Source organism: Sceloporus undulatus, chromosome 6, assembly GCF_019175285.1.
Source record: "Sceloporus undulatus isolate JIND9_A2432 ecotype Alabama chromosome 6, SceUnd_v1.1, whole genome shotgun sequence".
In the NCBI taxonomy this organism is placed as follows: Eukaryota; Metazoa; Chordata; class Lepidosauria; order Squamata; family Phrynosomatidae; genus Sceloporus; species Sceloporus undulatus.
In genome coordinates, this window is record NC_056527.1 from 99,432,614 (window position 1) to 99,445,239 (window position 12,626).

The following is a 12,626-nucleotide window of genomic DNA, read 5'->3' on the forward strand; positions in this document are numbered from 1 at the left end:
GCCAGTGGCATAACTGGGGTGGGCGGTTCCGGTGGTACAGACACATCAGGTGACATTCCAGAGGGGGTTATCATCCATTGGGATAGTATATGGCAATGGCCATGCGGGACTCGGAAGGTGGGTGGGTGGCAGCGACTGCATAGCAATGGCCACATGGGACTTTGAAGGCTGGGGTTGGGTGGCTAGCCACCTTCTGGGTTCCATGTGTCCATTGCCCAAGGCCAGGGGAGCTGCTGAAAAGGCCCAGTATGGCCCCAACCTTTATAAGGATACAGTTTATCTCAGTGGCACTACAGATGGGAGGATAAATGAAATGTTTTGGGGTGCCACCAAAAGGAGATAGGATAAGGGTACATAAATGTTTGGATTTGAGAATTCATCTTCCATAGATCTTATATTAGGAGCTATTGCTTGTACTGTCATGGTATCTTTGAGTAATGCAAAATGATATCTCCTTCTGTTTTATACACAAATCATATATATGTGCCTTCTTTTTAAGATTCGAGGCCAGAGCCAGAGGTGAAGAGTCCATCTTGCATCTTCCCCTTTATCTACAAAGGCAAGTCATACAGCATGTGCACACGTGAGGGGATGAGTAATGGGACACTCTGGTGTGCCACTACCAGCAACTATGATGTGGACAAGAAATGGATGCCTTGTAATGTCACAGGTAGGAGGGGAGCAGAAGAATTGTTTTTGCAGATTTAAAAAGGAGTGGGGTCCAGAATGAACAGCAACGAAACTGTTTCAGACAAGTTTCCACCACCTATTATCAAATGGGAATGCAAAGTGGTATGGAGGGGAACAGGTGTAAAATGTTTCTGCATTGATGATGTACTGTTTCTTATTTGTTTGGCCTAGTCCTGATGAAATGGCAAGAAATCAGCAAATGCTAATTCATGTATGAACTTACTCTTAGGCCCCAAGTATTTTGGAACTAAAATTATAAAATATTTCTACACTGGATCTAAAATTTAGAAATACTAAAGTTATAAGTCTGTGAATGTTTCAGAAATATTGATCAAAGTGTTTATTTTAGTTGGAACTCAAAAAAAGTAAGCTCATTCAATAGAATCCTGTGAAACAATATAGTCCACTAGTATTTGAGGAGGATTACTCTATAGATTTTCAGATAGAGGAAGATTCTGGCTGAAAAAGAGTTTGAATGGGTTCACGTTTGAAGGAAACTGCATGATGACAAATTGGATCTTCATCACAAGAATGTCTAGAAGGGCAGAAGCAGAAATGGTCTGGAATATGCCATACAGGTAGTAGAAGACAAAACTTCTGGTTACTCTCACAGATGATCAGTTGACCGTAAGGATGAGCAAATCAATGTGCTCCTATTCAATGTCCTTTCATGTATTGCTCCATAGAAATAAATCTGTGTGACTATTCACATTTAAGTACACATTTAAATAAGGTTTTGTTTTGGCATGTTGTTGCCGCTGTGCACATCTGGCTCTTTCAGTCTGTTTCGGCCTGAAATTCTGCTCAATCCATTGGCAATATATATGAATTTCATCTTACCATATTGGAATTACAATGACTGAATTCCTCTAACATCTCTATATTATTATTATTATTAACCTTTATTTATGAATCACTGTAAATTTACACAGCGCTGTACATACAATCTTTTTAGTTAGACAGTTCCCTGCCCTTGGGCTTACAATCTAAAAAGACATGACACAGAAGGAGAAGGGAGTGGTGGAGGGAAAGGGTAAGAGGTCCAGCAGTTCCTCTCTACCTCCAAGGCCTGGACCAAGGCAGATGGACTGGAGGGAGGGCTTGGCTTCATAATGGATGGTTAATCATTTTCCAGGGAAAATACATACTCTCAAGTAGGATAATGCATATACAGTACATAGCAATACAGGAAATGGTTATGAGTTGCCCAGTGTCATAGCAATGTTAATGTGCATGGCTCATGCCCATTACTCCATCTTTGTTATTTACCCTATCTTATACTTTGACAATATGCTTTTGTGTCTAGAGAGGAAAATATCTAATGGGATCTAGGACCAGGAATTGAATTTGTGACATGACACAGAATGCAAATTGTTCACAATGCAAGAGATGCTTGTGAGATGTATGAGACACCTTTGATTTTTTTAAATGATTGAAAGAAATTGGAGCACATATAAGCCTAACCTCTGCACTAGAAAACATTATGCTTCATGCTGGCCATGCCAATATGCCTTGGTCTTTGCTTTCCTTCCTCAGCTTAAGAGGGAAATATATAGATCCTAAGGAACTGTGCGTTTTTCCTTTCCTCTACAACTTTAAGTTTCTCTTCTTGTGTACAAAACTTGGAATGTATGGCCTAAAGATTCTTGTATGCAAGAATAAAATACATGAAAATTTATTTCCCTAGGTGGCACTAGTTCTAGATGTATTTATGTGGAGCCGGGCTTTTCTTGTTGCTGTTTTGTTCTTGTTTGAAAGAGACAACAAAGTTCTTGGCTACTTTATGGTGGACCTTGTAAACCTTCCAATAATATTTGTGTTTGGGAACTTGAGGTGCAAAATATCTACACCAAAATATTTATGAAGAAATAATTATCTTTCTGTCTTGGCTTTTAATATTTTTTGTTATTAAAAAAACCTCAGGACCTAATAAGATTGTGGTAAATATTCCTTCATCTATGAAGGCAGGATTTACACGAACTGTGCCACAGATGGGCAGAGCAAAGGAAAGTTGTGGTGCGATAATACCATAAACTATGATGTTGAGAAGAAATTGAAATTCTGTAAGGAATGGGACCCTAGCAACAACTTCCATGATTCCTTGCATGTTGTTTGTGCTGTTTGACATCTGGTGGTACTATGTTATCTCTGTATAGAATCCAATATGACAGCTTCCATGTCTATAGGTAGCACAACTATGGGTAACCCATAAAACTTTATTTCCAGCATCTTTTTCATTTTAAAATACAGAAACAGGTCCAATGGTAGAGAATCCACTTTGTGTCTTCCCATTTATCTACAAGGGTGTTTCCTACAATACATGCACAACAGAAGGCATGAGTGATGGGAAACTGTGGTGTGCCAACTCCAACAACTATGATGTGGATAGGAAATGGGTGTACTGCAATGTCACAGGTAAGAAAGTAGCAAATGCTTTTCCTTTAATTTAGGAGGAAGGGAGTCCATAATTACTGAAAAGTTAGAATGAAATGGGTTGTGGATAGAATGAAGTGAGAAAGGAATAAGTGTACTGCCAGAAACGTATTGTTAGTCCTGACTGAAATAGACCCATTGAATGAATCAGATTTACTTAGATATTGATTCACCATTTAGCAAATGATCCAGGGTGCTTTTCCTAGTTGGGACTAAGCAACAGGATTCTGTTTCTACATTTGTATCCCATTGCTTCTTCATGTAATTGCATATATTTTTTAATTTTATGCAACTGTGAAATTGTCCCTAGCATCATGGAGAGGGATAGGCAACAGAATTATCAAAACTGTTTACCAATTGTATTTTTATTAGCTTGGGCCATTTTTTTGAAGGGCAAGATTAATTAATTAATTAATTAATTAATTAATATCCAATCTTTTTCCTGAATGAGATCCATGGTGGCTCTTACAATTATTTGATAGGGAGGAATGTGTTCTGAAGGGACCTACCAGAGTCTGGTGGCAAGCTTCTGATTGACTGTGGAGTCATTCAGCATGAGAAAGTGGAGAAATGAGCCATTCATACTACACTATTATAGTACTAACAGGATCCCATGGAATCCTGAAATTTGCAGTTAAGGGAAGAACATTTAGAATTCTCTGCCAGAAGGCACTACTGCCTTCTCATACTATAAGGTTTTGAACTAGGATTTGATAGGATATTGTCATTGGAGTTAAAGTGGGATCTACTGCTATGATCAAATGCTATGAATGGTCCCCCAGTCTGTGCCATATAGTAGATGTGGATGTCATGGCTGCTCCATTATATACTCAATGAATCCAACCAAGAAAGCACTGTGACCCTTAGTTCTAGTCCATAGCTGACTACTTATGCATGACTGGCTTCTTGTTATCTTTGGCCTCCATGAACTCTGACTGTCCTTCTCTACTCAGGACCAGATGCAAACCCCAAGAACTTTTGTGTGTTTCCTTTCATCTACAACCAGAAGAGCTATCTCTCATGCACAACAGATGGAATGGTGGGCAAGAAGCCCTGGTGTTCTCTCACCACAAACTATAATGCAGACTTGCAGTGGACATATTGTGAACCTTTAGGTAAGGAGAAAGGGGAAAGAGGAAGAAACTTGGTTGAAAAGTAGTGCATCTTTTGGAAACAGAGCCTAGAAGTAAATAGTTGTGAATTAATGACAAGTTGTGTGTTCAAGTTGTTTCAGAATTGTTTCCTAATGTGAACTTATAATGGGGTTTTCTTTGTATGATTAGTTCAGATGGTATTTGTCATTGCCTTTCTCTGAGGTTGAGCCTCTAGGGATGGAAAGAATATTTGGAAATATTCCAAAAATGTTTTGAGTGTTGAGAAACTTGATAAGAAGAATCCTGGGACAAGAATTTTTGCACTTCAGGACTTATTCTGTGCAAAATTTGCATGTAGTTGTTTTACAAGGGAAACAGCATTTTATGTGTGAAAAACAATATTTCAATGCAGAAATATCTATTCTTGTGCAGAAAATACAGTTTCCTGTGGAGAAACTAATATAATGCAGGATTTATTCTGCAGAAAGTTCACACATGTTTTATTTTTACAGAAAACAGCATTTTCTGCTAAGGAAACAACAATTTCCACACAGGAATTGATATTTCAGTGTTGAGATATTATTCTCTGTGCAGAAAATGCTGTTTTCTGTGCAAAACAGCAATGTATGAATTTTTCTCTGAATAAGCTCCACACTGGAAGTAGACTTCAAAAGACTTTTTAAAAAGACTTCTCACAATAGAAAGGAAGTTGCTAAAATTACTCATTGCTGCCTTCAAGAACTTAGTGAAGGATAACATCCCTGGTTCAGGATCCTGTAAGAAAGAGCAAAATTCTAAGGAAATACAAGTAATTCCTAATTAAATAATGTAAATTGTCATCAACTGGAATAATATTGCTAATGATTGCACAAAGAAAATAGTTTAATAAATGACATGTGCTTGTAATATTTACAATAATAACATAATTCCCCCCTCCCCCCAACAAACAACAGGACCTGGTGAGGTTATGGAAAAGCCACCTTGTTTCTTTCCATTCTTCTACAAGGGAAACCTTTACAACAACTGCACACCCGATGGTCGGAGAGACAGGAGACTGTGGTGTGCCACCACAGACAGCTATGATGCGGACAACAAAGGGAAGTTCTGTCAAGAGTCAGGTAAAGGAGTCAAGAGGTAGGAGAAGGAAATAGCGATGGCCACCAATAAGACCTAACTTTAAAGGCAATGGCTTGAGTGAAGTTATAGAAGCTTTTTTGAGTCCTCTTTTCTGATTTAGGACTTCTATATGTGGACCAGGAAGCAGATCCATGCTTTTGACCTCTTTGCTTTTCTGAAAACATGTCTCCTACAGCTAAACGTCAACAATAGATCACATTTAGGTGTAACATAAGATCATAACCCCTCTATAATGGCGGGGGGGGGGAGAGCAGAATTTCTGAATTATGCAAACATTTGCCTGTGTAGTCTTTATCCCTTTGAAGCAATCCCTGAGCCTTATCACATGACAAAAGAAAGCTGAAGCATGAAGAAGCAGCTTTCCCCTTACCTTTCTGCATGCCTTCTCTTACCAAGGGAGACTGTCATAAAAGTGTGTCTTTTGTCACAGTGGAAAAATCCATTTGGCAAAAGGCATGGTTTTATGACCAGCTCCCTCTGGAAGGAGAATGGAAATGCTACAACAGCATGCAAAAAGGCAAGGAGAAAGCCACCTCTCTCTCACTGCATGTTGGCTTTCTTTTGTCAAGCAATAAGCCTCCCAGTTTAACATAAAGGTGTTGAGGGAGCAGAGGAAGCAATGAGTGTGCTGCTGGGGGCATGCTTCAGTTTCATATTCTCCTTGTAGAGGAGCATCATGATAGAACACAAGAAAGGGCTTTAGTTTACTAAAGAAGTGAGCTGAATGGAAATGAGTGACCTCAATTAAAAGAGGTAGTTGAAAAGTAGAGGGCAGCAGCGGTGCCTCCTCTCTTTTTCACAATATAATTTTTTTCTTTGGGGCCTTCAGTTTTGACTCCAGCTGGGATTTCTTTGTTGAGATAGCAGTAGCAGTATGGTGATGGGGCAAAAATATTTGGGAGCTTGTAAGCAGCAAAATTGAATGATGTATGTAAAGGTTTGGATTTGTTGATCTCATATCTCCTCCTTGTGTAAATAAAATCCAGAATTTGAACTTTTTGGACTTCATTTTCCAGGATTCCACAGCCATCTCTTGCAGAGGGATTCTGGGAATTGTAGTCAAAAAAGCAACTTTTCCAACCTCTATCTACAATGACACCTGCTATGACCCATACAATCTTCCTTGTACATGGCTTCTTTTTATTTTTAATATTCAGCGCCAGCTCCAGAGGTGGAGAGTCCATCTTGCATCTTCCCCTTTACCTTCAAGGACAAGTCCTACAGCACGTGCACAAGTGATGGCATGAGTGATGGGAAATTCTGGTGTTCTACCACCAGCAGCTATGATGTGGATAAAAAATGGGTGTATTGCAATGTCACAGGTAGGCTAGCACTAGGGTTTTTGGGGCTGAGAGTGTGTGATACATCCAAGGTCACCTAGCTGGTTTCCTTGCCTACCACTAGGATTTTATGTCCTCCACCCTAGAGGAAATATGTATGGCTGTTAATCTCTCATGATATCATACTTTAATATAGAATCATGTCTATGTTCTGGGTGGTCCATAAATCCTTGTCCCCACCTCTGCTTTTTTCAATCAGGTCCAGACCCAAATGTAGAAGGCCCATCTTGCATCTTTCCATTCATCTTCAATGGCACCTCTTATGATGTGTGCACAACAGAAGGCATGATTGATGGGAAATTCTGGTGTGCCACCAGCAGCAACTATGATGTGGACAAGAAATGGATGTATTGTAATATCACAGGTGGGAGGAGAAAAAGGCATGCATTTTTAATAGTAAAAATACAAGTGCTCTGATCTTCAATGGGAAACAACACCCTATACATTGTTTTATTGCTAAAGCAGGTGTGGGCAAATGCTGTAGGTCCCCAACCTACAGCATTTGCCCACACCTGCTTTAGCAATTGTAATGTTGTGAAGAATGCAACAACATATATACAACATATATCACAGCAATAAAACAATGTCTAGGGTGTTGATGTAGGTAGGGGTGGCACTGACTTCCCACAGCACCTTGGAGGGCAAATGCCTGCTCTGCCCCAAATTTTAATTGAAAAGGCCTCCTCCTAAATCTCCTAAGAGTCACAGTGGCAACTTTGCCATGTATTTTTTAAAAAACATCCCCAGGATATTGTAAGTCCAGGTCAGACCTGTTTTCAACCAGGAAGTAAGATGAACTGAAAAAGGATGGCATGGGAGATTAATAATTTTTTAAAAATACTATGTTGCATTTTTTTTTTGTGGTGGGAGATGCTGAGGATCCCCCAGGGCTTCAAGCCTGGCAGGACTGCATGTGACCTGCAGCCTATACAGCCCTAACCCTTGAACTAAAGAGAGGCGTTTAGAGAGGTGTTATGTATATGCATGTTTGCTTTATATTATATTGCTTTGTGTTTTGATAATTTTGATAATTTGTTTTTACAATTGTATTGCATAATTTTATATTTGTATTCCTTTTTCTTTTTGCCTCTTTGGAGATTATCACACTGCCAGTTCCCACTGGGATAGATGCATGTTGTAACTGTAACAGATGAATCTTATTGGACAGCCTTGTGGCTAGGCAGTGGGCAGCCTGTATCAAATCCAAACATCTCTTGCAGCTTTTCAAGAATGGGAGCTGTGGAAGAAGCCCAGATTTGATACAGGCTGTCTATGGCCTGGCCATGGGGCTGTCCAATAAGCCCCATGTCTGTCTGCTATGGTTACAATACACATCTATCCCGGTGGGAATTGGTGGCACAATAATCTCCACTCTCTCTCTCTCTCTCTGGAGTTTATCAGAATGGGGAAAAAGATGGGAGCATAGAGGGATCCTCCCGTCAATATTGGACAGTTTGGCAAAGATTATCGCACGATGTTTCAAATATCCCACAATTACCCCGTGAATAAAGAGGAATTGTGGTGTCGCTTTTTATTCACAGGAAAATCCAAATTGCATGACATTTGACAGGATCATTATGTTATGCTCCCATCTTTTTTCCCAGTATGGTAAACTCCTTGTTTGCATATGTGTTTTGGGTTGTACACCTTTGGCAGGGCTAGCTGGTTTTTGTTGTTGTTCTTTTATTCATAAAGCTCCATATACACTGATGGCACTATATAAATAAATAAGTGATGGTAATGATAATAATGTATAAAAAGGTGAAGAATACTATACATTAAAAAGATTAATAGAACTCTTTATCTAAAGCAAAAATAATGAAAGATACAAGAATTTATTAGCAGAATGAGCATTTTGCAAAAGGTCCCTGTTTCAATCCAGAGTGTTTACAGGTAAAGCTAGGAAAAGGTGAAACCTCATGGACAATTATTACCAGTCAGTGTTAACAATACTGGTCTAGAGAGATCAACAGTCTGAATCAGTATAGGACAGCTTCCTAAGTTCCTGTGACTTCTACAATATATGTCTCTGAGAATGAGCAAATAGGGTAACAAAGCTGAATTAATGTTGCTGCCTTAAAGACTATGCTTTCCCTCTCTGATGTATGTAAAATTCAGGACCTGATGCGAATGTGAAGAGCCTACCTTGTTTCTTCCCATTCATCTATGAAGACAGGATTTACACAAACTGCACTACAGATGGGCAGAGCAATGGGAAGCTGTGGTGTGCCACAAGCAGCAACTATGATACCGACAAGAAATGGAGGTTCTGTCAGGAGGATTCAGGTGAGGGAGTCAAAATCCAGCAGAAGGAAATGGGGATGGAGTCACTAGAGGAAGCCTCAGGATGTATTCTTGGAAAGTTTCTGAATGGGTTAGTGACCCATCATTACTCCACATCTTTAAAATGTGTTTTTTAATTCAACAGTTTGCAATTCTCTCCCTAGCAGGCAATCAGAACAACAAGAGTTTGCAGCTGGAATGACTGTGTGCCTATGTGTTTAAGGGGAGACAGAGCATTATACAAACTACTAAGAATTGTTCTTATCTCTATGCTCTATCAGAATGGACCAGGACTTCTTGCATTCTACTCATCTAGGTCTCTTCTACCTGCTATGTTGGGCCTTCTCTGCTTGTGTGGATGTAATTGAGTGGTGACTTCTTTATGCTTACTAAATACACCTGGATATTACAATGCGAAACAAAATACCATCATTGTGATAGCAAATGCAGTTACTATTTATATAATCTGTTACTCTGGATGGAGGTCTTTGTGTGTAAGTTTATTATGTTTTATGTGTTATGATCTGAATTTTAATAGACTTTATGCTTCCCTGCATGGGTGAAAAATAGGAATATGTCAGAAATAAATAATGAGCAACTCCTATTCTGTTACCTTTGTGTACTTCATACATGAGTGTGCATTGCTTGATTTCATGCCAACAATATTGCTCATATGGCTGCGCCTTATCCATATGAGACAATACTGTTAATTTAATGGTACTGTGACATTTATAACTTCTTGTGCTTTTATTGGTGCTTGTATTATTAACTATGTTGTAAACTGCCTTGGATTCTAATTTTGGGAGAAAAACCTAATACAAATCTGTCAGTCAATTAATCGGCCAGCCAACTAACTAAATAATACGTCGTGTGCTGAGTTAGATTTCTGATCCTTCTAGCCCAGTACTTTCTGCTTAGACTGGTCAGTGTTGCACCATAGTCTGCAACAAAAATTTTTCTCATTAATTAATACTATGTGTTTTTTTTTTAACCTGGAGATACTGAGAACTGAACCTGAGACCTTATGCATGCAAAATGTATGCTTTACCACATTACTGGCATATCCCCAGGTTTGCAATGGAATGTGTGGATTAACACTAGCATTGCAGTGGAGGTGATATGGAAACCTTTTACTTTGGTGTAATGATAATTCACTCATACATGGGAGTCACCACTTGGTGGTGCAGTCATTAGATGATAAGCAGGTATCTGTGAATTATCTGTTTCTTCTCTAAGATGGACTGGGTGGACTAGCTTAAGAGGAGAAGAAGACATGGTATCGAGACCAGAGGATTGTTGTTGTCCATCAATAATCCTTTCTTCCTCATCCTGCAGGACCAGGTACAAGTAAGGAAGTACCTACGTGTGTCTTTCCATTCATCTATAATGGTAAGAATTACAGCAGCTGCACAGAAGATGGGCGAAGAGATGGGAAGCTCTGGTGTGCCACTACTAGTAACTATGACATAGACAAGAAATGGCTCCTTTGTACTATCACAAGTAAGAAACTAGCACGGGAGAGAATTTACTTTTCTCTGGGTCTTATTCTTCAGTTTTTATCAATGAAAATCCTATACCAACATCTTTTTTTGGGAGAGATCTGATATTGGATGGCTTGCAACATCATTTTCTCACAGTGTCTAGTTTGCTTGGCTACATTCATTCTCAGTTGATTGGTGAGACTTAGTAAATGGCAGTTCTTGCTCCACTCTGACATACTAGGGTTGGCTGAGATTTTTTTGTTTTTGTTCATTTTACACCTTATTCTACCAAAATTTGAATGTGGGAGAGAGGAATGAGTGAGAATTTAATTTCTCTGTGTTTATTTTCAATCAAAAGTCTAAGAAAAGTAGCTGTGGCTGAACATGGTCAGCAAAGATGGAGTTAATGTGGATGTGCAGAAACGCAAGCATTTAAAAATAGAAATGATGAGAAGAATACTACCAGTAGTTCAACCCCCCCCCAATAAAAAGAGTCATGATAGATCTGATTTTTTCCATGCACCTGTAGTTTATTCCTCTAGCATCTATGTTGTGCTGCCACCTAGTGGTGACTTATACTTTGGACTTTATCACACAGGAGGCTTCCAGTGAGTAAACAGGCATGAAATCATCATAAATTGTGAAAGAAGCATGATCGGGGTTCATACCCCCATGCACTTCTCCCATCAGTAAATTGTCATGGAGGCATCGGGGCTCACTTCTCCTGTCAATAAATTGTCATAGAGTCGCCATTTGGTAATAATGGAAGATCCCATTAATACCAAATGGTGGCTCCAAGGACGCTTTACTCACTGGAGAAGTGAGCTTGACACCTCCATGATGATTTACTGACAAGAGAAGTGTGTGGGGATGTGAAGCCCAATCATGTTTCTTTCACAATTTATGATGATTTCATGGCGATTTACTCACAGAAAACCTCCTGTATGATAGAGTCCTATGTCTGATTTTTTAAAACTTGTTTAATTGTCACAGTTTTACCAAAAAGGAGAAATTCTTTACCTGGACCCTATAAAGGCAACTGCAGGGGTTACAGATCCACTAGCACTGACACCAGCTTCATTGCCCCTCTACTAAGTGGCTAGGCCTGGGAAGCCACCATTTAAAATTTTTCAATGTCCCATACTCCCAGAGCATCCAGGGGCTATGAGAATATTAAAATGGCAACCTTCTTGCTACCCATTACTATCTTCAGGTGGCTGCCTTGGACATATGTATATCTGCTCCTTATACTGGGATGCCTGAGGATTCAAGTCTTTGTGAACTCCAGTATGAACAGATCCAATCAACACATCATGGATTATTGCATTGATTGAAATTTTCTGGCCCACAGACTTTGCACTTACTGGATGTTCCAACACAATTCTCAGTTCAAAATATTGTATTAAAATACATTTAAAATCGTATTATTTTCTGCTAAAAGACATTTAGGAAGATCAATTTAAATACAGAGGATTCTGTCTGTCTAAATGCAAACAGCTGGATTCACTCACCTCCTACATTCATGTGTGTTTGCATCTAGTACCCACCGTATTGCAGTTTCTGGAAAACTTCTCAGTGCTTGAACCAACCTTGATCTAAAATGAAAAACCAACCAATAAACAAAACAGGAATTCAGAAAATAAAGTATATTTCCAAACTACAGTTTTCAGGGTGTCTGGGAATTTTGGAATGTAACTGCTTATTTTACTTGTCTTTCTGGCTCCATTTTTTTCCATTCAGAGACAGGCTGTATATTTCCTTTCACCTATAAAGGAAAATTGTATGAAAGCTGTACTTCAGTGGATCAAAATGAGGGAAAAGCCTGGTGTGCCACTGCTCCAGACTCCCAAACTGGCTTGAAGTGGAGATTATGCAATGGTGAGTAGAACAGAAGGGACACATAAACAAGAGAGAAGGTGACTGTTTTTATTTATAAGGCTATTGCTCAGTTAATCAAATATTGTATGGGTTTTAGTCAATGAATTAAGCTGACTGGTCATAATGGTTTCTTGGCACATTACACGCATTTCAACATTATCTAACGCCAATCCTCATGAGGGTGCCCTTGACCAGTTCGTCATATTTCCTCTCTGTTTCCATACTACATCCCAATACTCATTCATATGGTTATCTACTCTCCTTGGCTTTATGCAACACCCTTCCTCCTG

General features: G+C 39.2%; 1 protein-coding gene across 1 annotated transcript in view; it reads left to right on the plus strand.

Annotated features, from left to right (window-relative positions):
* The window catches only part of LOC121933665, a 39,031-nt gene that overhangs the window by 4,732 nt on the left and 21,673 nt on the right, over positions 1–12,626 (plus strand). Inside the window, exons 5-11 of the mRNA XM_042473648.1 lie at positions 500–670; positions 2,941–3,105; positions 4,077–4,238; positions 5,171–5,335; positions 6,512–6,676; positions 6,894–7,058; positions 8,813–8,980. Of these exons, the coding sequence (XP_042329582.1) occupies positions 500–670; positions 2,941–3,105; positions 4,077–4,238; positions 5,171–5,335; positions 6,512–6,676; positions 6,894–7,058; positions 8,813–8,980 (1,161 nt within the window). The remainder of the gene's footprint in view (positions 1–499; positions 671–2,940; positions 3,106–4,076; positions 4,239–5,170; positions 5,336–6,511; positions 6,677–6,893; positions 7,059–8,812; positions 8,981–12,626) is intronic.